Source organism: Colobus angolensis, unplaced genomic scaffold (genome assembly GCF_000951035.1).
Source record: "Colobus angolensis palliatus isolate OR3802 unplaced genomic scaffold, Cang.pa_1.0 Scaffold134, whole genome shotgun sequence".
In the NCBI taxonomy this organism is placed as follows: domain Eukaryota; kingdom Metazoa; phylum Chordata; class Mammalia; order Primates; family Cercopithecidae; genus Colobus; species Colobus angolensis.
The window spans coordinates 2,072,060-2,099,192 of NW_012114422.1; the positions used below are offsets into that span (position 1 = coordinate 2,072,060).

At 39.9% G+C, this 27,133-nt stretch overlaps 1 protein-coding gene across 1 annotated transcript in view; it reads left to right on the plus strand.

Annotated features, from left to right (window-relative positions):
* Positions 1–27,133, plus strand: part of CMYA5 (cardiomyopathy associated 5) — a 64,463-nt gene that overhangs the window by 7,716 nt on the left and 29,614 nt on the right. The window contains exons 3-10 of the mRNA XM_011934328.1: positions 42–2,602; positions 7,237–7,332; positions 8,639–8,872; positions 10,504–10,526; positions 16,311–16,429; positions 22,408–22,557; positions 25,477–25,623; positions 26,810–26,957. Coding sequence (XP_011789718.1) covers positions 42–2,602; positions 7,237–7,332; positions 8,639–8,872; positions 10,504–10,526; positions 16,311–16,429; positions 22,408–22,557; positions 25,477–25,623; positions 26,810–26,957 — 3,478 coding nt within the window. The remainder of the gene's footprint in view (positions 1–41; positions 2,603–7,236; positions 7,333–8,638; positions 8,873–10,503; positions 10,527–16,310; positions 16,430–22,407; positions 22,558–25,476; positions 25,624–26,809; positions 26,958–27,133) is intronic.

Here is a 27,133-nt window from a genome sequence, read left to right on the forward strand (position 1 = left end):
AGAAGCCATGCTCTCAGAGGCTCACCCAGAAATCAGAGAAGCAAAGGTAGTAGCAACCCAACCACATCCTTTAGAAGAAAGTAAAGTTTTGGTGGAGAAAACCAAGACTTTCCTGCCGGTGGCTCTTTCTTGTCGTGATGAAATAGAGAACCACTCTTTATCTCAGGAAGGAAATCTAGTATTAGAAAAGTCAACCAGAGATATGCCAGATCACAGTGAAGAAAAAGAACAGTTCAGAGAATCAGAGCTATCGAAAGGTGGTTCAGTAGATATCACAAAAGAAAGTATGAAACAAGGATTTCCAACTAAAGAATCTGAAAGAACTTTAGCTTATCCTTTTGATGAAACTAAGAGCTCAGAAACACCGCCATATTTGCTGTCATCTGTAAAACCACAAACTCTAGTTTCAGGAGCTTCTCCAGAAATTAATGCAGTGAAGAAACAAGAAATGCCACAATCAGAATTGACTCCAGAAAGGCATACAGTTCATATTATTCAGACATCTAAAGATGATACATTTGATGTGCCTAAACAATCTGTTCTTGTTTCAAAGCACCACTTGGAGGCTGTGGAAGATACCCGTGTAAAGGAACCACTGTCTTCAGCAAAAAGCAACTATGCTCAATTTATATATAGTGCATCAGCAAGCAATGCTGATAAAATGGTTTCTAATAAAGAAATGTCCAAGGAGCCTGAAGACACGTATGCAAAAGATGAAGACTTTACAGTGACTAGTAAGCCAGCTGGACTTTCAGAAGATCAGAAGACTGCCTTTAGTATCATTTCTGAAGGCTGTGAGATATTGAATATTCATGCTCCTGCCTTTATTTCATCAATCGATCAGGAAGAAAGTGAACAAATGCAAGATAAGTTAGAATATTTGGAAGAGAAAGCCTCATTTAAAACCATACCACTCCCTGATGATAGTGAAACAGTTGCTTGTCACAAAACATTAAAGAGCAGGTTAGAAGATTCTGATGAAAAAGTTGCATCATTGAAAGAAAGTAAACAAAAGGAAACTTGTCATACAGAAGAAAAGACATCCACAGATTCAGAAACTGGTGATTTATCTTTTATTCAGCCCACAATTCCCAGTGAAGAGGATTATTTTGAAAAATATACTTTGATTGATTATAACATCTCCCCAGACCCAGAAAAACAGAGAGCTCCACAGAAATTAAATGTTGAAGACAAACTCTCAGAGGAAGTTACAGAAGAAGCGATCTCTTTCCCAGTAAGTTCAGTGGAAAGTTCACTAGAACATGAATATGACTTGGTGAAATTAGATGAAAGTTTTTATGGACTGGAAAAGGACCATGACATATTATCTCATCCAGAGACCCAAAGGTCTTTGGGTATCCAAAAATCAGCTGACAGAAATGTTTCAAAGGACGTAAAGAGAGATGCGGACTCAAAGTCACCTGGGATGCCTTTATTTGAAGCAGAGGAAGGAGTTTTGTCACGAACCCAGATATTTCCTACCACTATTAAAGCCATTAATCCAGAACTTCTGGAGGAGCCACCTGCACTTGCATTTTTATATAAGGATCTGTATGAGGAAGCAGTTGGAGAGAAAAAGAAGGAAGAGGAGACAGCTTCTGAAGATGACAGTGTGAATTCTGAGGCATCATTTCCCAGCAGAAATTCTGACACTGATGAGGGAACAGGAATATATTTTGAGAAGTACATACTCAAAGATGACATTCTCCATGACACATCTCTAACTCAAAAGGACCAGGGCCAAGGTCTGGAAGAAAAACGAGTTGGTAGGGATGATTCATACCAACCGATAGCTGCAGAAGGGGAAATTTGGGGAAAGTTTGGAACTATTTGTGGGGAGAAGAGTCTGGAAGAACAGAAAGGTGTTTATGGGGAAGGAGAATCAGTAGGCCATGTGGAGACTCTTGGTAACATAGCAATGCAGAAGAAAGCTCCCATCAGAGAGGACATCAGAGTGACTACCCAAAAAATAAGTTATGCAGTTCCATTTGAAGACACCCATCATGTTCTGGAGCATGCAGATGAAGCAGGCAGTCAGGGTAATGAAGTTGAAAATGCAAGTCCACAGGTCAATCTGAATGTCCCAGTACAAGTGTCCTTCCCGGAGGAAGAATTTGCATCTGGTGCAACTCATATTCAAGAAACACCACTAGAAGAACCTAAAATCCTGGGCCCACCTGAGCCAAGCGAAGAGAGGCTCCGTAATAGCCCTGTTCAGGATGAGTATGAATTTGCAGAATCCTTGCATTATGAAGTGCTTCCTCAAGACATTTTATCAGAAGAACTGTCTTCAGAATCCAGACCTGAAGATGTCTTATCTCAAGGAAAGGAATCCTTTGAGCACATCAGTGAAAATGAATTTGTGAGTGAGACAGAACAAAGTACATCTGCTGAACAGAAAGAGTTGGGCAGCGAGAGGAAAGAAGAAAACCAATTATCATCTGAGTTAGTAACTGAAAAGACACAAAAAGAGCTGAAAAAGTCCCAGATTGACACATACTGTTACACCTGCAAATGTCCAATTTCTGCCACTGACAAGGTGTTTGGCACCCACAAAGACCATGAGGTTTCAACTCTTGACATAGCTATAAGTGCTGTAAAGGTAAATAGATGTTAAAACACATATAATTAATAATATATGTATACACATTTAATTTGCTTTTACATTTTCTCAGTTTTAAAGTTGATTAATATTTGATCATTGATCTTTAAGCAGAATGGTCTGAAAGCAAACTAAGACTATTTCTCCAAGAATTTAGTTAAGGTAGGCTTGACAGACATTCATTGAGTACAGCCCACCCTCCTTATCCTTGAGTTCTGCGTGCTTAGAATCAACCAACCGCAGATCAAACATATCCAGGGAAAAAAAAAAAGCACAAAACAGTAAGAGGGGGCTGGGTGTGGTGGCTCACACCTATCATCTCAGCACTTTGAGAGACCAAGGTAGGAGGATTGCTTGAGCCCAGAAGTTTGAGACCAGCCTGGGCAACATAGGGAGACCTTGTCTCTACTAAAAATACAAAAATTAGCTGGGTGTCGTGGCACACACCTGTAGTTTAAGTTACCTGAGGGGCTGAGGTGGGAGGATCAGTTGAGCCTGGGAGGTCAAGGCTACAGTGAGCTGAGATTGCACCACTGCACTCCACTCTGGGTGACAGAGTGAGACTGTGTCTCAAAAATAAAATAAAAATAACAGAGCAATAAAAATAATACAAATAAAAAACAATACAGTATAACTATTTACATAGCATTTATACTGTATCAGGCATTATAAGTAATCTACAGATGATTTAAAGTATAGGAGAGGATATATGCCAGTTATATGAAAATACTATGCCATTTTCTATCAGAGACTTGAGCATCTGCGTATTTTGGTATCTGCTGATATCCTGAAACCAGTCCTCTGCAGATACTGAAGACAGCTGTGTACACTGTGTGCCACACATTTTTCTAGGCCTAGGGGCTAGCATGATAGACAACACAGGGTCACTGCCCTTGAGGAGCTTGGTATTTTGTGTCAATAGCCCTTAACGTTACCAAAAATGCCAAATAATTTGAAATTTAAAAAATTACCTTTGAGCAAAAAACTGCGAAAAACACAGTTTCCTTCCTATTATCTACAATATCATCCTTTAAAAAGACACATTTACATTACACTGAGACATTTCATTGCAAGTTATATATAAATAATACATTAAGACAGTTTAAATTTTTACTTTCTTTGTATTTCCTTTTAATTTATAAAATTCATGTTAGAAGCAGAAATTTTTTTGCATTCTTTCTGGCTATGTCTGTAGGACCCCAGTGTTCTAGGTAAGTTAGTCCCAACACGTGTCCTCCTTTAAGTGACTATAAATACGCCACTTCCCCAAGATGCTGTTGGAATGTAGTCTTTGAGACTCTCCTCTACCTTTCGATAGCCCTCTTACTGGTCTCACCATTCTTACCTCTTTAATCCATTCTCCATAGGGCAGCTGGAATTATCTAAAATTACTAAATAACAATAACAATTGAGCACTTACTCTGTGCCATGCACTATTTTTTGCTTTTGGTTTTGGTTTTTAGAGACAGGGTCTTGCTCTGTCACCCAGGCTGGAGTGCAGTGGTGTAATCACAGCTCACTGCAGCCTCAACCTCCCAGGCTCAAGTAATCCCTCCACCTCAGCCTCCAAGTAGCTGGGAGTATAGTCATGCACTGCCACCCTGGGCTAATTTTAAAAATTTTTTTGTAAAGACAGGGTCTCCCTGTGCTGCCCAGGCTGGTCTAGAACTCCTGGGCTCAAGTGATCCTTCTGCATTGGCCTCCCAAAGTGCTGGGATTACAGGTGTGAGTCATCATGCCCAGTCTTAAGTTCTTTATATACAGGATATCTTTTAATCTTTCTGACAGCCCTATCACTGTCATCAACTTGCAGATAATAAAATCAGAGAGTTTTAATGATTTGCCCAAGGTCATGGAAGGTGGAACTGGGGCTGGTACCCAGATTTTCTGATGCCAGAGCTCATGTTCTTGACTGTATACACATACTGCTTGGCTCAGTACCTTGCTAATGGTAGTGATTTTCAACATGATCATTCAATTAGGTCCTTGTTAAAGAATTATCAGACTCATTTGGATTCAATAGGATAACATATTATTCAGAATCTGGGCATTTTTTTACTCCCAAAATAATCCTTCTCAACTTGCCTGATATTGGTTCTAGTTCTCCAGGGTAGAATTTTGTTGAAATTTTACTTATTAAAGTTTGGGATTAGGGAGTAGGGCAACGTCTTTTGTGAAATCTTAGACATCAGATGCATAAGCCCCAGTGGAAGTGGGCCCCGTTCTGTGGTGACACTTTGTTTCAACCCACAACTACTGAGCATTGCCAGCAGAAAGAACACTGAAATTTTTTGGCCTTCTTAATATGTTTTATTTATCTCTATGAGTTTTAGATATTAAAAAATAATCATCTAAGTATTATCAATTTAAAACAAATTTTGTAAGTAGAGAGATATGACATCTCCTGCCTTAAAATCATTTTTAAAGTTTTTTTTTTTTTAATTCTTGATCTTCTCTAAACAGTATGAGAAGGAGAAGGTGGGAACCCAGTTGACTAAAGCTAAGGAGCTACCTTCATTTCATTAAGTCAGCCATGAAGATTAGTAAGAGTTGGTTGGTTGGCAATTCCTCCTCCTCCCTCCTCTTCCTCCCTCCTCCTCCCCCCTCCTCCTCCACCCCCTCCCTTCCTCCTCCTCTTCTTCTTCTTCCTCTTCCTCTTCCTTCTCCTCCCCTTCTTCCTCCTCCTCTTCCCTTTCCTCCTCCTCCTCCTGCTCCTCTTCTTCTTCCTTTTTTCTTTTCTTCTTTGCCAGGATCTTACTCTATTGCCCAGGCTGGAGTGCAACAGCATGATCATCATAGCTCACTGAAGCCTCCTGGGCTCAAGCAATCCTGTTGCCTCAGCCTCCTGAGTAGCTGGTACTACAAACACATGCCACCACATCCAGCTACTTTTTAAATTTTTAGTGGAGACAAGGTCTCACTATGTTGCCCAGCCAGTCTCAAAGTCCTGGCTACCAACAATCTTCCCACCTAGGCCTCCCAAAGTGCTGAGATTCCAGGCAGTAGCCACTGCAGCTGGCCAGTTGCAATTTAAAAAATTGTAGCTTGGGAATTTTCGTTCTCACTCATAGGTGGGAACTGAACAATGAGATCACTTGGACTCGGGAAGGGGAACATCACACATCAGGGCCTATCACGGGGAGGGGGGAGGGGGGAGGGATTGCATTGGGAGTTAAACCTGATGTAAATGATGAGTTGATGGGTGCTGACAAGTTGAGGGTGCTGACGAGTTGATGGGTGCAGCCCACCAACATGGCACAAGTATACATATGTAACAAACCTGCACGTTATACACATGTACCCTAGAACTTAAAGTATAATAAAGAAAAAAAAAAAAGAATTTTCTAGCATCTTAAGGGCAGGCATTTGTGCCTGTTCCAGGAGCTGATGGCTGCAGTTACAGATCACCCAAGTCCTTGTGTCCCCTCCCGAGTCCATCCCCGTCATGTGCTTATCTTTTGTCTGTTATTTATTTTCTTCATTCGCTCACTCCCTTCCTGCATTCTGTTAATTTATCTCCTCTTCTGTGTCAGGAACTGTGCTAATCATTGAGAATGAAAAAAAAAAAAAAAAGGAATATGGACTTGTAGATTCCCAAAATCAATACAACGTTGTGAAAGCACAATGTTCTGAGAAACTAACCTTTTGGGAGTGAAATGGTGGGGTAGGAAGGGGAATGTTAGCAAAGGTGTCTAAAACGTGAAGCTTGGGTGAGCTTTAAATGAGATAGAGTTCTTCTAGCAGTCAAGAGCGGAGACAACATTCTAGAGCCAAGGAATGCCATATGAAGGCGCACAGATGAGAAAGAGTGCAAGGACAAAATTCAGCTTGTGTGATTGGAGCCTGGGGGCTGTGGAGAAGAGGTAAGGTCCGTAGAGGGAAGTAGAGACCAGATCCTGAAGAGCCCTCCATCAATGTTGTATCTCCATCAGTCTGTGGTAGTGAATCAGACAGCTGAAGCTCTGCTATTTTTTCTGTTTTGTTTTTTTTTAAGTTTAGCAAGATTGACTGTTGCTAGGTTTATAACGACCGCTAAAGTGAGTACCAAGCTCCCCTATCACCCCATACGTTTTCTAGTTGGCTATTACCCCTTGGGTATTTTAACCCTTTGAGGGTCGTTAGAACTTTTAGGTCCTTGTAGTAGACAGTTTCTCTCAGTTGGTATGCTAGATTTCAGGCCTTGTGGCACTCTGATCACCTTCTCAGGCCATTGGTGTAAATGTGAAGAAACTACTCAGATATATTGGACCAGTTTAGCAAAACGACTCCTCTCTCAGAACATACAAAAACCAAGGCCTTACTAGAGGGAACACATTCAAATCCATAGTTCATTAAAACAAGTATGTTTTGAGCTCATCAATTTACCAAGAAAGTCTTTTCTTTCACTTAAGAAGATATACTGTCTTTGTGTAGTTGTTTTGAGGTTTTCACTCAAAACCTCCTAATTGTTTATCATGCGGAATTATCTATAGTCAGATGAGGCAGTAAAGAAGATTTAAGGATTGATTTGTTAGTGGATATAGTATAGTAAGTCTCTACCAAACATAGTAAATTTATAAGGAATTTGGAGCTCACTGGTTGAAGTCCTTTTCCTAAATGTCATATACTAAGGATATCTTAATTCTTTTCTTCAGGTTCAATTAGCAGAATTTCTAGAAAATTTACAAGAAAAATCCTTGAGGATTGAAGCCTTTATTAGTGAGATAGAATCCTTTTTTAATACCATTGAGGTAAGTTAACACACCCATTTTACCTTAACCCGGCTTGTTCACAGTATCAGAAGTAAATGATTCTGAGGTGAAGGGATCTGACTTGGGGATTTTGTGCGTATGTGTTGTTTGCCGTTGTTGGTTCAGTTCCATTCAAAGCGAGGATACTTAAAATCTTCTCTCCGTGCATAATCAGTGAGACTCCTTTCTGCCTATGGATAAAAGATTTGCCCTTAACAACAGACATGCGTTTATTAGACACTTAAATAGGGCAAATTCTTTATATGCTTTACCTGACCGAATCCTCACAATTATATGAGATAGGTGTTATTATTATTGTTCCAATTTTATAGATAAGAAACCAAGTCTTAGAGTACATTCCTCGTTTTCATGCCTCTCACTGGGTTAACTCTGCAGAAATGCTCTGAGTCACTGTCCAGTGTCCCATGCCCAGGGCCAATGAGTGCCTCTCATAGCACAACTATCTCTGATGAGTTCATGCTCTCCTAGCTGCTGGCTCCTGTCCCTTCTGCAGGGAAGAGAGGGACCAGCAATGCTCCATCCTTATACAGAGATGGCCCAGGCACCCTCACCAGTCAATCAGGACTGGCAGAGGGCCTGAGGCCATTGCAGAGGCTCCTGCACAGTTCTGCTACTCCTGGGGCCACTCCATGTCCTGGTTTGCTTGTGAGAGGTCTGCTTAATTCATGTTGTAGATCAACTAGTACATGCTAGTTGTTTCTGGTGTCCCCTTCCCCAGGTGTCCTTTTTAGAGAGTAAATTTTGGTTTCATCTTACTAGCCCCACTAGTGAGGATAGCCAGGTATCTGGGTGTGTCTGGACAGGCAACAAAGTTTCTCCCACTGTGGGATAATCTGCCATCTCACTGGAGAACATTTGGGGAGGTAGCCCCCATTCCATATCTGGGCTGCTTTCTGCCTTGCAGTGTGATTTTAGTGGAGTGATGCCTCTCTACCACATGAAGGCCAGGGATCCTCACTCACCATGATGCCGTTTTCAAGTTTCATCATGTGTGAGTACAGGTGGGCAAGACTTCCATACAAATATATATATATATATTTTGTATTATGGTAACTAAAACTTTCTTGATGATACTGTTACAGTAAATTCTATTGCTTTATTGCAAAGCTAATTGTGTGAAAGGGATTGGTAGGTTAAAAATTTGAACTGTGCATGTAATGTCTGATTCTCTGATCAGGATGCCAGAGCTCAATTCTTTAAAAGGCTAGTGTTTCCAAAAAAAAAAAAAAAAGCATGCATTTCTTGCTTCATTCAGAAGTGGGCTTTTTTGCTTGTTTGTTTTCAGGAAAACTGTAGTAAAAATGAGAAAAGGCTAGAAGAACAGAATGAGGAAATGATGAAGAAGGTTTTAGCACAGTATGATGAGAAAGCCCAGAACTTTGAGGAAGTGAAGAAGAAGAAGATGGAGTTCCTGCATGAGCAGATGGTCCACTTTCTGCAGAGCATGGACACTGCCAAGGACACCCTGGAGACCATCGTGAGAGAAGCAGAGGAGCTTGACGAGGCTGTCTTCCTGACTGTAAGTGCCAAGTAAAATGGGCTCAAACACCTTGCGCCCACTCTAGCACATCTACTTTTAAAGCTTCATTTTTCACTATTCCTTAAGATTATTTATATCTCTGTGTGGGATTTATATAATTCTGGCATTTAAGCATTATTTGGGCATGCCTGATGCCTATAGAAAAGGCCCAGCAAACCCTGAAAGCCTCAGTGCCCAGATCCAGCTGAAAGATACATGGAGACAGCCTGCAGCATCATCATTCCATTGCGTCCCACTGGATTGATTGGTCACTGTCTAAGAGGGAGGGAAAGCAGCCTTGTTCCTGCCATGCTTTCCCTCTGAGGGCCAGCTGGCATCCTCAGGCTGGCTCCTGGGGCTGTCCCCTTCACTCCCCAAGCTGAAGTGACCACTTATATGGACTGTTCCCCCTCTGACCTAGCCAAGGGGCTGGGAGTAACATTTGGGTGTGCAAAAGGATGACATAATGGGATACCCCTCTCAGGTAATAAATATGTTGGTTTTACAAGGGGTTTCTTGGGGACAGGATTTCTTAATTCAAGCAGGCAACTTGTAGACATGGAAATTCCCTTGGGTGCTCCTCAAATTGCACCAGCAGAGACACCTCTGTGCTCCCTGCAATTCCCTAGAATATTCAGTGAGACGCTGGTTCTCCATGAAGCCAGGATTAAACAGAAATAGTGGAGATGTTTCCCCTGAAGGCAGTTCCAAGCCTAACTGTCACACAGCGGGAAGCACGGCTCTTAGGATGACTGGAAACCTCCCTTTCAAAGTTCCCCATCCTCCCACCCTTTCGAAAAGTTTGGAGATACAGCAAGGCAAAATAGTACAATGTTAGTCTTTTGATTTGCCTCTGGGGACAGCTCTTGACAAGGCAAATTTGGGTGAAGTGGACATGGCCATTCTCAAAGAGAACTAAACTCATTACATTGTTTTGTGTGTAATTAAGGCAAAGCTTCTTATTCATAAATTGGGCACTGCTTGTGAAGCATAATGTTAATTAAGAGCTTTTTGTTCCCTGAGAACCTTATCTTTGTTCAATAAGAATAAGAATAATTTACTTCTCTCTAGAAGAGCAAACTGTAAATAAAAAAAAGATGGCATTTTTCCTACTTATATAAGTAATATTACTCATTTTTTTAAAATTGGAAAATATAGAAAAGCACACAGAAAATATCACTCAGATAAATACTGATTACATTTTTTGATACCTATCCCTCACTGAATACATTTAAGTCATTTTTCCTGCTTTAGAGAATTCTGTTCTGGAAGCTAAGCCATTGGTTGATGAATAGAGAGAAGCAGAGCATAAGCAACTCATTGCCAGTCCCGCTGATCACAGAGACAGAGCCAACTGCAAATGAACCACCCTCTATCCCTGTCCTGACACTGCCCATCCCACCCACTCCCCCTTCCCCGCACCCTGCCTTGTGAGCACTTATGTCCTTGCTGCCCAGGCTGGGAGAAAAACAACCTCAGGGAAGCTAAGGGGTTATGATTTTCAAAAGTGGGTAACCTTAATGCTCCTGGTTGTTTTTTCTTTCTGTTGTTAATTAGCTTCTCTCTCTCTCTTTCTCTCTCTCTTTCTCTCTTCTTCTCCTCCTCCTCCTTCCTCTCTCTTTCTCCCTAAGTCGTTTGAGGAAATCAATGAAAGGTATATAAAACATGGTACAATGTAGTGGCAAATAGCATGACTGGATGCTTGCTTTTTAATATTTTGGTGCTTTATGGAAAATGAGCTGCCAATTAAAAAATATTTAGTGGGCTACAATATTTTCACTTTTAGACACAGTGCTTTTAAAAGCTAAATGACAGCTTTGAAAGAAAACTGCATGTGCTTTAGTTAAATAACAATTATCATAATGTAGATTTTTAACTGCTTCCTCAAGATATATTCTGCATTTTCAGCCTAATCTAGGCCATCTTTCCTGTCACTGCATATAGAACATTTTGCAGATACTTAGATGCATTGGTTAAATATGAGTATTTGAAAGAATCATTCATATCTGCCTTGAGTAATTTTGTGGTTTATGTAATTTTAATGGACTGTTCTATCATTTTCTCTTCAAAAGACAGTCATGCATTTCTCTTCTCTTTCTGCTCAGCTAACCTAAATGAATCTCCCTCTTTTGATTTTGTTTTGTTTTGTTGTTGTATTTAACACTTCATCTAAGAGAATTCTTCATTCTTTCCAAAAGCAAAACACTCAACAAGAAAACATGTTGTCTATAAAAACATGTAACATCAGATTTATGTTTATCTTTCGGAGCATCTCATACTGAAATTCTCCGACAGATCTGACACGCTCTTCCTCCTGCCCCATAGCAAGACCTGAGGTCTTTCCTTCTGGTTTGAGCCTAATGTTTTCTCCTTTCAGTGTAATTTTAAATGTAAATTTCTAAATTGTAAATATCGTCTTCAGTTTACTTCCATTCCAATGCAAATTGTGATACAGCATAGAATAAAATCAGAAATTTGTATCTATAATGTATTATAATATAAAAAAGGATTTAGATTAGAAATATGATTTTTTTAGGTAATTGAAATCACACAGATGAATCCTATTTACCTAAAACAAATTCTATTCAACAGAATATTACCAGTTTTTGAAAATAATTTGTATACTAGTATTGACATTAATCAATAAGTGTTCTATAACAGTGGCTCTGTTATGAATAGAATTCCCCAAGGAGCTTTTAAAAATGTTGATGCCTGAATCTTCTGAGATTCTGATTTAACTGCTCTGGGGTATAGCTGAGCATTTTTAAGGCTTCTGAGATGATTCTAATGCACAGCCAGGGTTGAAAGTTCTGGTTTATACAATCTATCCTTTGTCCCAGTGGTTCCCCAAACTGGCTGTGCCTAAATCACCTGTGCAATTTGTTTAACCAAAGATCCTTGGGTCCCACCCCAGATCCACTACATCAAAATTTCCAGAGTGAGACCAGGCACCTGCTTGTTACCAATTCCCACAGACGAGTCTAAGACACACCAGTCAGGTCTGGAAACTGATACCCAGGCCTTATTCTGAGTTTCCAGTCTATCTTTTCTATCTATCTATCTATCTATCTATCTATCTATCTATCTATCTATCTATCTATCCATCTATCTATCCATCTATCCATCCATCCATCTATATTTTTTTGAGCCAGGGTCTCGCTCTGTCACCCAGGCTGGAGTGCAGTGGCACGATCTTGGTTCACTGCAACCTCCACCTCCCAGGTTCAAGCAATTCTCCCGCCTCATCCTCCTGAGTAGCTGGGACCACAGGTGTACTCCACTGTGCCCTGCTAATTTTTTGTATTTTTAGTACAGATGGGGTTTTGTCATGTTGCCCAGGCTGATCTTGAACTCCTCAGGCCAAGTGATCCGCCCACCTCCAGTTTCCTTTATTTTAAAAAAAATTATATATTTTTTCTAAATATTATTGACATTTCTTTTTATCCAAAAAGTACATGGATTTACAGTGCCATTCCATCTATACTGGACAGGGTAGATGCATATTTGCTTACTTATATTTTATCCATTCACAGAAGTTACTGCTCAGTAAGAAAATTTGGTGAGTGAAAAGTTGCAAAAATGCAATAGAATGTTTTTACCTTTCTAACCATCGGAATATTGCAAATATAAATTGACATCCACTTAATAGTAAATACTGTTTCTTCGGCTTCGTGCTTAAATGTGTTCATCTGTGTGTCATTTTAATTAATTTCTATTTCATTGTCCAGTTGACAGTGAATTAATTTTTTGCTAAAGCTGCCTGTCACTTAAAGGAGAGTACACTTGGGTGAACCATTATTTTCTGTAAAGAAAAAAGACAACAAAATTCTGGGATTTGGTGAAGAAAGGTGAACAATTAAAGAAAGCACTGTCAGACGTGCATGTACACATGCACACACTTGATGAAGCTGGACCCCATCACTAAAAAGGTTTCCATGTCCTCAAGAAAACTTCTGTCTCAAAGTCTTGATGTTATTGATGTTCCTTTCTATAAGAAGTGCTACTTATCTACAGTTGGCCCTTGAACAACACGAGTCTGGACTGTGCAGGTCCACTTATATAGGAATCTGTTTCAATAAATATATTGGAAAATTTTTTTGAGATTTGTGACAATTTGAAAAAAACTAGAAGATGAACTGCATAGCCCAGAAATGTTGAAAAATTAAGAAAATGTTAGGTGTGTCACAAGTACATAAAATATATGTAAATATTAGTCTATTTTATAATTTACTATCATAAAATATACACAAATCTATTATAAAAATTAAAAACATCAACACTTACGCACACGAACACTACTGTCCATAGCACCATATGCAGTTGGGAAAAAATGTAAACAAACAGAAAGATACAGTATTAAATCATAACTGCATAAAATTAACTGTAGTAATACTGTACTACTCAAATAATTTCTACAGCTATACCACTACCATACTACTTTCATTATTTTGTAACCACCTCCTGTTGCTCTTGTAATGAGCTCAAGTGTTGTGAATCTCTGCTTAAAACACTGTGTCATGCTAATCATCTCCCCGTGAGCAGTTAGTCTCTCCAGTAAATTGCATATTGCAGTAAAAAGTGATCTCCTTAGGTTCTTGCCTATTTTTTTTTCTTAACTATATTCAGTGCAATACCATAAACCTTGAATAACACCATGATACCCATAGGAAGTGGCACTAGTGATCCTGGATGTCCTCCCAGGAAACAGAGAAAAGTCATGACATTACAAGAAGAAGTTGAATTGTTTGATCTTTTCAGTAGATTGAGGTCTGTGGCCACCTTTGCCTTCCATTTCAGGTGATTCATCTTGTAAAGAGATGATATAAACTTAAGGTATTAATAAATACAGTACAGTACTGTAGGTGTATTTTTCTTCCTTATGATTTTCTGAAGAACTCTTTTCTCTAGTTTATGTGATTTTAAGAATACAGTATATAATACATATACAAAATGTGTGTTAATCAACTCTTGAGGTTATTGGTAAGGCTTATTGATAAGGCTTCCAGTCAACAGTAGGCTGTTAGTAGTTAAGTTTTTGGGGAGTCAGACGGCACACATGGATTTTCAATTGTGCAGAGAGTCAGTGCCCCAAACCCCGTCTTGCTCAAGAGTCAGCTGTAGTTTATTTTACCTTGCCACTTTTTCTCCCTCCTTTCACATTATATCTCTAAAGGCAGTGCTTGTCTATTAAATGATTTTTCTCAACACTAAAAATGCTTAAATTAAGGAATGCTGTCAAGCATATTTAGACTCAACATTTGCATATCTTGAAAAACACATTTGCTTAGAAAATGCTGTTCTGTTGAGGGGATTCATTTTTTTCTCCGTTTTGCTCTTTTGTGTTATAATAATGAAAAGGAGTTGCAACCGTTGTAAGACCTGCTTTTAAAAGGATGTCTGCTTGCCTTTTCATATGCTGATGTTAAACTGGAATAGGTCAGTGCATAAGGGAAAACTCGAACATTTTGCTCGTGGTACCTACAATCAGAGCTTTTGTGCTACAAAATGTCCTACATTAATACACATCAGTGATGTGTATTTTTAGAGGGCTTAGTGCATGTATGGGGCACCATTTTTGTTCATTCTGAGCCAATCATTTCCACCCTCTCCATCTCCACAGCCTTAATTTAGCCTGGTGCTGTCTTCCCTCATCTAGACCCTGTGGGGTTCTCCCGCCTGACCTCAGACCTGTCTTCTCTGCTTGCCCTGATCCTTCCTTAGACACTTGCCAAGACAGTCGTCTAAATTTCCCTTTTATAACAATTTTGTGGCTCTCCCTGCCTTAAAAGACAAAATTGAACTCTCAGTGGGTATGAAAGGCTCTTCATAGTCAAGCCACAAAGCACTTTTCTATTTCATCCCTCACCGTCTGTGTTTCTCAGTTCCCACGGTGCCCTCTGGCCCTCGAATGTGCTGTAGTTGGCCACATCTCCATACCTGGGTTCATGCCCTTCTTCTGTCTGCAACGCCCTTACTTATTCTCTCTTCTGCCTAGGAAACTCCCACTCATTAAGACCCAGCCCAAATGTTACCTCCTCTTTGAAGCCCCTCTGGAACCACCTCCCCTAAATCAAATGATAGTGAATTGTATTGTTTCTGACAGTATTGTAAGTGTAGAAGTCACTCTAAATATTCAGTTTTGTTTTATAATATTTTTTCTTCATGCTGACCATAAATCCACCATCACTGAGATCCTGGTATCCTCGCCCACACAAAACTATTGGCCTCTTATTTATTCAAAATATGCTTATTAAATGCCCACTATGTGCCAAGTAATGCGTTAGAATACAGTAGGGAACAAAACAAAGTCCTTTCCCGCATGTAAATGCTATTCTGGTGAAGCAGACAAACAAAAACCGAAGAGGCTGTGATAAGTCTGGGGAAGTAAAACAAAGCCTAGCGAAGAATGGAGGGGGCAGGCGAGGCTGTATTAGTAGCGTACTCTCTGAGGAGCTGACATTTGAACAGAGATCTAAATTAAGTCAAGGAAGGAGCTTTGCAAGTGTCTGGGAGAACAAAGTTCCAACAGCAAGTGCAGTGGGTCTGCTGGGAAAACCAAGACGTCCATGGAAATGAAGCCGACGCAGTTCCTTGCAGCCGACTGAGTTGCCGGAAGAGAATTCCAGCCCTGTGTGAGAGAGGTGAACAGAGGAGAGCTGCTAATCTACTTGGAGGCCTCTCATGCTAAAAATAAATTCTTTTGCAAACTCTCTGTTTCCTCTTTCCCCTTCAGAGTTAACCTTTTTGTCGCTGTTTGTTTAACTCCACATTTCATCTGGATACAAATACTTAGACTTAGCATCAGTTGGCATTCCAACTAATGAGGGTGTTGAGTCCATAAAGCTGTTGATTTAGAAACTGTGGCTTGTTTAGTCTTTTATAAATGGTAGGCTTTATCCTCTCTCATTGCTCTTTCCCCAGTACCTAGCACAATGCCTGGGTCATAGTAGGTAAACATGTTTTGAATGAAAAAATGATTAGAAGCTTAATATTGAGGTTTGAGAACAAAGACATCTACAGTGTATACGTTTCTGGATATGCTCTTAGCATTTTTATCCTTTGAAACCTCAGTGGGTATGAAAAGCTTTGGATATAAATCCTTTCCCTTTAGGAAATAAAGAAAATAATCACTAAAATGAAGTAATTTTTAGGACCAACTTTATAGGTAAAACACTTAAGACTGTATTGCTTGATAGAATCTTTTCTAACTAGAGGATATAGGAATGAAATTTCCAATATTACCAGTTGCCTAAGAATAGATTTTAGACATATATTTCAAGACTTTAAAGCTTTAAATCCTTTTTTGGATAGAGTGAGAGGCCCTGCCTTATGCAAACCACCACTACCAACACCAGCTTCATTTTGAACAACTGTTTTTCACTTTCATTCCGTATGTTAATAATTTTTTGACTTATGTAGAGCTCTATTCCCCTGATAGGTTGCTTTCTGCAATGGAGAGCACTGCTTCTTTAGAGAAAATGCCTGCTGCGTTTTCCCTTTTTGAACATTATGATGACAGCTCGGCAAGAAGTGACCAGATGTTAAAACAAGTGGCTGGTAAGCATTTTAATATATTAATTACCTAGATGAAATATGGCAGTTTTTGCTTGTTTGTTTTGTATGTAATGATATATACAAAAGATTTTGCATGCAAAGACATGTAACTGGAAAAAGAAAAGTATTAGTTGTAAAATGTTACAGCTAGACTCTGAAATTGAGCATGAGGCGAGCATCTCATTTCTGTGCATTTCCATCTGAAGCTTTATGACTTGCTTGGAGATTGAGGAGGTGGAAGGAGCCATGGAACCAAAGGGTCTCCTCTTTTTTTTTTTTTAATTTAAAAATAGGATTTCTCTCCCTTGAGTTGTTTGCCTCATACCAGCAGCCAGGTATAGAAGAAAAAAGAAGTCAAATGTTTTTCTATGTGTCAAACATTTCTCTTTATGGGTGGCTTTCCCCTTTTCAATTCAGTTCTTTTCCCCTTTTTTCAAACTAAACAGATGAGCTTAGAGAACTATCAGCTCAGCACCATGGTCTGTAGCCAGGAGCCTCCCACTCAGCTGTCAGAAGCATCCTGCCAGCTCTTCACAATATTTTTTAATGTGCTATTTTAACAAACAGGACAATGAAACTTATTTAGATTTTTCAAAGCTGCCATGTTTCAGTGAAATTACCAAGTTTTTCTTACTGTACAACGTGCTCAGATGTCCTCCTTAAAAGATTTTATCATCTTCCAAAATCACGTCAAAGATTACAGCCATTCGGGAGGCTGAGGCGGGAGGATCACTTAAGCCTAGGGGTTCGAATCCAGCCTGGGCAACATAGTAAGATCCCCATTTCTAAAAAAAAAAAAAATCCAAAAAACAAAAACAGAAACGATGGCTGTTGTGTTTAAATTGATGATTAACTTTCATTCCTGTATCAAGAGTTTTAGTTCAGTTACTACTAAAAAGGCTACTGTATGTCTAAAAGACAGAAACAACACAACACCACACAACACACAAAAACCCAAAACTCCACCAGCCCTTTATAAAATTAAAAACTCGATCATTGATCTTAATGGATTTTCTCTAGAAATGTCTCAAAAGAAAGTGTTTTCTTGTAATGTCTTTAAGAGGGATTAGACTAGGGCAGTGATTGCAAACTAAGAAAGTTTGATTAACAGAGCTGGTCTTTTGCTTTTAAGGGATTCATTATATGCCATTGTTCATTTAGGAGGATACGCTTTTCAATACTTAATGGGCATTGAGAGGACATTTAATATACTTTGGAGGTCACAGAGTTAAAATGTCACAAAGTGTTAACAATTAACTCAGCAAGTGCAAGTGGCGGTCCCTGTGGTTCGAAGCCTTTTATGGAGAGACTGATCTCAGAGCCATAAATGTTACTTTGTGCATCTGTTTCACAAAATTGGAGCCCAGGGTGTTGACTTGCTGCTAAATAGTTTTTGTTCATTTTGTGATACCTCTCGGAAGTCTTCACCTGTTACTTGAAAAGTTGATCTGATGACACCCTACCTAAACTAAGCAGATGTAATGAGAAAAGGATGTGAGTTTTCCAATGAGAAGTAGCAGCCCATACGATTTATTCCATGCTTACACAATGGCTGGCATTGTGGGAACTGTTAAGCATATCAAATCATCTAATCTCACCACAACCCAAGGAGGTAGGTTTTGTTATTGACATTTGACAGGTGAAGAAAGGTGAGGAAAGAGAGGAATAGAAAAATGTTCTATTTCAAGACAACACAACCGGTTGGGGTGTGTGTGGCAGGGGAGTTTGGCTTCAGAGTCTGCCCCACAGTGAAAAGGCAGAGTGCTGCTGAGAAAGGTGAGAGAAACAGATAGTGGATAAACAAACATGAATCTAGGCTTCCTGGATGCCGGCACCTGGGGATTTTTTTAAAATTGCGGTAAAATACACATAACTTAAAATTTACCATCTTACCCATTTTTAATTGTACAGTTTAGTGGCATTAAGGACATTCACATTGTGTTACAACCATCACTGCCATCCTCTCCAGAACTCTTCATCTTGCAACACAGAAGCTCTGTATCCATTACACACTAACTCTCCATATTCTCCCCTTCCCCTGGCTCCTGGCAGCCACCATTTCACTTTCTGTTTCTGTGAATTTGATTATTCTAAGTACCTCATCTAAGTGGAATCATATGGTATTTCTCTTTTTGTGATGGCTTTAACTTAGACCAATATCCTCAAGGCTTGCCGTGTTGTAACGTGTGAAACTTTTCCTCCTCTTTAAGGCTGACTTATATTCCATTGTATGTACACACAGCGTTTACATTATCTGTTCATCCATTGGTGGATACTTGGGTTGCTTCCACTTTTTGGCTATTGTGAATAATGCTGTTCTCCTGAGGACGTTCCAAAGGCCAGGTTGAGTGGAAATCTGTATCTGGCCACAGATTCCGAAGTCCAGTTTGGTTAATGCTTAACTCCTCAAATGTGGCGGCTCTTTTTGGGCACGTTTCATCAGGCAGAGGAGTGATTCTTCTACCCAATTCCTTAGCCTCTTATAATGAAGCCCTAAACTTTCATTTTGGTATTTTTTGGTATCATACCTTTTTTTTTTTTTTCAGACAGAGTCTCACTCTGTCGCCCAGGCTGAAGTGCAGTGGCACCATCTTGGCTCACTGCAACCTCCGCCTCCCAGGTTCAAGCCATTCTTATGCCTTAGCCTCCCCAGTACCTGGGATTATAGGCACGCATCACCATGCCCAGCTAATTGTTGTATTTTTAGTAGACATGGGGTTTTGCTCCATTGGCCAGGTTGGTCTCCTACTCCTGACCTCAAGTGATCTGCTCTGCTAAGCCTCCCAAAGTGCTGGGATTACAGGCGTGAGCCACTACACCTGGCCGGCATCACACTTATTCAAGCTTATTACTGTGAAAGTGTAAACATAGTTGCTAAACTCCGGGTCTCTGATGTTCTTCTACCACATAAGAATTGTAAATTCAGCCAATATTATTAGATTATATCTATGGAATATTCTTATTCCCTTTTCATTTAGAATTCTTTGAAAAGTAAAAGTATTTCCTGTTTCTGAAAAAAGGTGTTTTAACTTTAATGCTTTTGGGGGAAGGAGCACATTAAAACAAAATTTCTAACTTACATACTTTGCTTTTTCCTTAAAATTAAGTGATTTTCTTGGATCAATTAATCAGTTTTTAAGTTTGTTAATTTACCCGAGAGAGAGAGAAATGTGAAAGATGTTTTCATTTTTAAAAAGCAGATACAGCTCCATGTATAATTCATAGGGTAAAAGGGGGAGCATTTTCATTGTTCATGCCTCAAGTAATTCTGAAATATTGCTTCAAAGATGATCGACAATCGTTGAAACATTCCACTTGGTCCTTTTATAGACCTGGGGAACATGAAAATTTACTGAACTACATTGATCTGGACAGACTCATTTAGAATGTGACATCCATTTCCTGCTGGGAAGACAAGCAATAAATTCCAAGACAGTATGAGGGTCTCTGACCTGTGATCGGTCCCAGGGGAGGCGCTCTCACCAGCGACCTCTGCCTTAGCATTCAGTTCGCTCCACAGGTCTTACCTCTGTGGCCTCTGTGGCTTTCCAGATGGTGGGTCCCTCGTTCAGCCCTCATCTTCAGGAGCTTCCTGCCTCGCCCCGCTGTTTCCTGTGCTCCTGGCCAAGGCCCCTTTGCTTTCTGAATGTTAGCGCTGGTTACCTGTCAGCCACTTTGCTAAGCACTTGATAGATATTATTTGCTTCTTATAACGCTCCTGGAAGGTAATGCTTTAAAATGTTTTCTCATTTTAAAGATGGGAAAACTGAGGCTAAGGTAACAGAGGGGGTGGATCTGGTGTTTAACCTTGGGCCAGCCACTCTGCACTGAAGTCCATGAACTTGACCCTTCTCCTCTTCTGCTTCTCGTTTTTCACAACTGTGTGTTTCTTCAGCTCTTTATTGCTATTGCATCTTCTCGGTTTGTCTCTTTTTGTTAAATTCTTTAGAACCATTTATGTTTTTCTCATTTTTACCTTCTTGCTGAACTGACCTTTAGTTTTCTTTTCCTTTGGTGTCCACTTTTAATAAAGTAATCTCATAAAATTTGGCCTGTATTATTAATATTTCAGTAAACTTATCTCTCAGGAAATTGTTGACTGGAAAAAAATAACCACAAAAAATAAATGTAAAAACATGCTATTGGGCTTGGTGCGGTGGCTCATGCCTGTAATCCCAGCACTTTGGGAGGCTGAGGCGAGCGGATCACCTGAGGTCAAGGAGTTCGAGACCAGCCTGGCCAACACGGTGAAACCCTGTCACTACTAAAAATACAAAAAAAATGAGCTGGGCGTGGTGGTGGGCTCCTGTAATCCCAGCTACCAGGGAGGCTGGGGCAGGAGAATTGCTTGAACCTTGGAGGTGGAGGTTGCAGTGAGCCAAGATCGCACCACTGTACTCCGGCCTGGGCGACAGAGCAAGACTCCACCTCAAAAAAAAAAAACATGCTATCTTTTCAACGATAAGAATAATCTTTTTCTCTAATTTGTAAAATATGTTCAAAGATTTTGTGTCATAAGTTTTGGGGGAGAATTGCATAGAAGCTTGATTTATGGCATTGCATATACCATTAATGTTTGTATGCATAATCATGAACTTTACAAGTTTCTAGGAAAACATTCAAGGATTTTGTTGTCAGTAAAATTCAGAACAACAGAGTTATACTAGATGTCCAAAATGTATGCTGAATCAGTAGGCTACTTTTCTGTAGTTTTTATATTTTGTTTAATTTTTAAAAAGTTAATAATTTAAAAATTGATAGGCGTAGCCATATTGGAAAGACAAAATGGGATGGTCGTTTCAGAAAGTGTATTTTGATATTTTATTTTTGCAAGTATTTTTCATGTTAGAAGACATACCAACGATATCTTAAAAGGGTTTCATTTGCCTCTGTTGTGAATATAGAATCTATATTGATACAGAATGATACAACCTTGGTCATCTAGCAAAGCATGTGTTTTGTTTTGAAGGATAAGCAAGTCAGTTGTTGCCTCCTCTAACCTACATGAGTTTATTGCTCCAACTATAGGACTATAGAAGAGTATTCTCAAGTGATCCCATTTTGTAATACATTTTTGTTTATTTCTGTGTGTATCATATATATGCACATGTACAAAAGCATAGAAAACATTGCGGAGGGACACACATTCAACTGCAACAGTAATTACATCTAAAGAATATGGCTGCCACGGTGGCTCACGCCTGTAATCCCAGCACTTTGGGAGGCTGAGGTGGGTGGAATCCTTGAGGCCAGGAGTTCAAGAACAGCCTGACCAACATAATGAAACCCCACCTCTACTAAAAATACAAAAATTAGCCAGTTGTGATGGTGCGTGCCTGTAATCCCAGCTACTCAGGAGACTGAGGCAGGAGAATTGCTTGAACCCGGGAGGCGGAGGTCGCAGTGAGCTGAGATTGTGCCACCACACTCCAGCGTGGGTGATAGAGCAAGACTCCATCTCAAAAAAAAAAAAAAAAAAAAAAACTGGCCAGGTGCAGTGACTCACGACTGTAATCACAACACTTTGGGAGGCTGAGGTGGGCAGTTCACCTGAGGTCAGAAGTTCGAGACCATCCTAACCAAGATGGTAAAACCCCGTCTCTACTAAAAATACAAAAATTAGCCAGGCATGGTGACGGGCACCTGTAATCCCAGCAACTTGGGAGGCTGAGGCAGGAGAATCGCTTGAACCTGGGAGGCAAAGGTTGCAGTGAGCTGAGATCGTGCCACTGCACTCCAGCCTGGATGACAGAGTGAGACTCCATCTTAAAAATAAATAAATAAATAAATAAATAAATAAATAAAATTAAAAAATGAAAAAATATAATGGGGTTGGGAGTTTGGGGGAATAAGGAAGCCCTTCTACTTTTATACCATATATTTCTATACTGTTTGAATTTTTTTCAACAAGCATAAGTAATGTTTGCCCAACAAATTAATAGAAACAGCATTAGTTACAATAAATCTTGTTTATATTCCAGTTCCACAGCCTCCTAGATTAGAACCTCAGGAACCAAATTCTGCCACCAGCACAACGATTGCAGTTTATTGGAGCATGAACAAGGATGATGTTGTTGATTCGTTTCAGGTTTACTGCATGGAGGAGCCACAAGATGACCAAGAATTAAATGGTAGGATTACTAACACAAATACAAATGCATATGCATATTCAGGCATCTTCATGTGAAGTATTTAAACATATACCTGTATTATGACTCTTCCCACAAAGCATTTATAGCCACTTACAAAACAACAACAAAACCCCAACAACCATATGATGAAATAATAACTACAGAAGCAAAATTTGGGAATCAAGATCAAGGAAAACAAAATGGCGTACATATTATAATAGTCAACACAAATATTGTAATTGAGATTCACATTTGGCTTTGAGCTCTCAGAATAACAGGCGCAATGAAGTGGTTCTCATTTTCAGAAAGGAGATAACAACCAGAGTTTCAAGGAAAATAAAGTTTTAATCAGTACAGAAGCCTGAAAGACAAGTGACACGTGTTCCACTTTTAGGGAAGAAGCCATAGAGAGGACAGTGTGATCCACAATGGTCTGAATGCAGATGAAGCATGAGATGTCATGAGTGGCAGTTTCTCAGGTCTGTCTTTGCTAAAAGCCACCAACAAGCCACAGGGTTCATTCAGTGTTCACAGTTCCCAAGGCATGGTCCTAGGTATGGTGGAGTCTTCCTGTGTCCCTAATTAATGTGTGGATAGAAATGAAAGTGCTTAGTAGGGTGAATGGATGGTATGTCTTACAGCTGAGCCTCTGTAAGTATCTCTCGGCTCAGAAGGACTTCTCATAAGCCCCGGAAGCCAGGCAGTTTGAGGTTGTGCTTCCTGATGAATCAGAGCTGGGAGTGCTGCCGTTCTGTGTTGCTTGTTGAAGATAGACCCACATGCTGTGGAAACCAGATGAGCATGTGGCAGGCTTGGCGTCCTAACTCAGGCGCCCAATTTGTAATCAGGAATGAATGGTAATATATTATACTATTACTAATATTTAAGTCTTTGGAAATATCATGTGATAATTAATTTAGAAAAAAGCAGAAAAAAGCAATTATAGGCACGCTGTAAAGTTGGCTGAATCTAAATCTGTAATGTAGTGACTCCTGTTTTATTGGCCTATTTCCACATGCCTGTTACAGCACAACCAAGTAAATGTTACTATCCCTGTTTGCAAGTGAGAAAACTGATGTGAGGTTAAGTAGTTTGCTCAAGGCCTTGCAACTTGTACATGACAGGGGCAGGGGTCAAACACACATCTTTCAAGCTCTGAAGTTTATTCTTTTGTTTGTTTGTCTCTGTGTGTGTTTTCTTACACCATACTTCATCTCCATCTATTTCTAGCTGCTTTATGAAACACCATGGCTCTCTGAGACCCTTCTTATCAAATAGCTATTGCTTGGAGTACTTATTTTTTTAGTGGATTTCATCCCCACCCCCACCCCAAACACTTCCCTATCCTGTGTCTCATTGTTTCTGTGCCCTGAACTGTGTTAATAACAGTTAGCTAATCTGATAATCTAGTCTGTGATACTGTGCCATGTTTAGTAGGGTCTCTAGTCACATATGTTATGTACATTGTTAAAGGGAGTGCTAGGGTAATAGGATGTATTAGTTCATGCTCACACTGCTATAAAGACATACCTAGGACTGGGCAATTTATGAAGAAGAGGTTTAACTGGCTCACAGTTCCACAAGGTGTACAGGAAGCATGGCAGGGGAGGCCTTAGGAAACTTAGAATCATGGCAGAAGGTGAAGGGGAAACAAGCACATCTTCCCATGGCTGGCAGGGAAGAGAGAGAGAATAAAGCAGGAGGTGCTACACACTTTCAGACAACCAGATCTCTTGAGAACTCATTTATGAGAAGAGCAAGGGAGAAGTCCACCCCCATGATTCAGTCACCTCCCACCAGGCTCTTCCTCCAACACTGGGAATTACAATCCAACGTGAGATCTGGGTGGGGACACAGAACCAAATCGTATCATAGGACTTTGCCTAAAAGAATGATTCCAGTGAAAATGCAGACACAGATTCTGGGATATGGTGGAAATATTCTTCAGTGTACAAGTCCTTATGACGTTCTTTAAACTGAACTTTCTGTCCAGAAAGTACAGCTCATTGGAAAGGAGAGAGGCAGTTGAGAGACCTGCTAAGTTGAAGAGCTCCAGATTTTCTTTTAAAGAAACAGTCTGGGTTCTTAAGTGGAAAAGTTTTGAAGATGTGACATTCAAGAGTAATAAGGGGGGGATAACTGAAATTACCACAGGCAAAATTTACAAAGAAAACCATATGTTTTAAAGGAGATAAAATTTCAGTAAGAATAATCAAATTGGCCCAAATTGGTAGGGTTGTTCAGAATGATATTGAATAATGTTTATTACTAAAATATTCAAAGTAAAATAATTTTTAAAATTTTAGAAGAAAAGTGTCTTAATTGGACAAAGTTACTTCTTAGAGTAGCTTATGACCTATCAAAGTTATTTAAGTATTTCTATAAATTGTGGAAATCTCTAGTGGAAAGAATTCTGGAACTCATGAGAAGGAACCAGGATTTGAAACCTGGAAGGTCATACTGAATACCAAAATAGTTTACTAATCTGTAAAGATGTTTAAAAACCATGAAGTTGTCCTTTTTTTAGGACACACTCTTCTGAAATATTGGCAGGGATTCTTAAGTTTTTCTTGAGAATGTGTTACTGAGATTTAAGCTAACATATACTTTATGTAATTTTAATATTTGCTACTGAAATAAGTTACTTTAATTGTGGTATATGAAGCTCAGAATCTTACTAATATGCACTTATTTTCTGATAAGTGTTAACAAGTAGTACTATGTCATCCTAATTATCTCTTTTCAGAATGCTGTTGCTTTCATATGTATTCTAAGGAGCTGGTTTTCACATAATGGTATCTGTAAGGTTATCAGTTTGAGTTTTCCACTGAAAGAAAATCATAGATGACGTTTTCCAATAACTATAACTTTTAATTAACTTTGGAAGACATCTTAGATTTTAATTGTGTCTTATGCTAGAGTTGGTAGAAGAATACAGACTGACAGTGAAAGAAAGCTACTGCATTTTTGAAGATCTGGAACCTGACCGATGCTATCAAGTGTGGGTGATGGCTGTGAACTTCACTGGATGTAGCCTGCCCAGTGAAAGGGCAATCTTTAGGACAGGTAAGGAGATGGATGCTAAGGGTGCTAGCATAAGTGTTAACACTTATGGATGCTAAGGGTGTCAGAAGACAAAGCTCAATTCTTCACGGACTCTTGAGATCAGCCAGTAAGTGTTTATTAAGCACCTATTGTGTGTTGATTGTTGTGCCAAGTGCTGGTGATACAATGATGAGTAAGACTGGGGTCCTGTTCTCAAGAAGCTCATGCTCAGGTGGGGAGATGGAAAAACAGAAGATCATAGAAAATGTGTGATAAGGGCCATATCCAGATATACACAGGTTATTATGAGAGCACTCCAGAGGGGCACTCAAGTTGGCCTGGAGCAGGGGCAGGATCAGAACTGCTTCCTAGAACTGATGCCTGCAGAAAATGCTTTAAAGGATCAATAGGAAGTAATGCGTTAAAGGAGGATATTCCACTTGAAAAAGACATGAGCAGAGGCATCAAGGCAAGAAACAGTATGGAGTGTGCAGGACACTCTAAGAAGTTTGGTATTATTTCTTAGACTTAAGCAACGGAAAGACAAGATGAGAAAGGCTAACATAGAGAGGCCATGTTTGCAAAGTAAGAAGCTTGGGCTGTGTGTGGGTGCTGGGAACCCCCAAAAGGTTTTAAGCAGTGGTATTTAACTGTAAATGCATTCTCAGGATGAAATCTTTTCCACAGGGTATGAAGCCTAAACCAAGGCTGCACTGCCTTTAAGATAATGGCAACCTGCCTCAGGGGAAGAGATAGTTTACTCCTACCCTTTATCCTTTCCTCTTGCCTTTTAAAACAAGCCTTTATTGAACGCTTACTGAGGACAAGATTGTCGCTTAAAACAAGCCTTTATTGAGCGCTTACTGAGGACAAGATCATCGCTAACTTGTTTGTACTGGGACAGGTGAAAGAATCTTTATTTTGATTTGCTTGTATATGTATAAAGAAAGTCTGGTGGGATTTATAGGAAGCTACTATTAGGGGCTGTTTGGGGATGGGTGAGAACTGGGCAATGTGGAAGGCAGAGAAGGGAGAGAGACTTCACCATCTATATTTGATCCCTTTTGGGTTTTTAAAACAGAATTCATTTTCTGATAAAAAAATTAAAAACAGAATCATGCTGAAGCCATGGAAGACCACGTGCTTCTCAGATTCCAGGAAAGCAAGCTGGCATTGCTCCACGACTGTCCTGACTCTCTTTCTGCAGCACCCTCCACCCCTGTGATCCGCGCTGAGGACTGTACTGTATGTTGGAACACAGCCACTATCCGATGGCGGCCCACCACCCCAGAGGCCACGGAGACCTACACGCTGGAGTACTGCAGACAGCACTCTTCTGAGGGCGAGGGCCTCAGGTAAGGGGCCCTCTCCATGGGAGAGACTGCCCAGAGCCCAGGAACCAAGCTCCTGGCCCTAAACTACCCTCTGGCTTCTGCTCACCAAGAGAGAAATGTAGCCTAAAATCCTGCTGAACTAATGAAGCTGCTGACTTGATTTGCAGCTCTATCATGGTTCATCAATGAACTCCAAG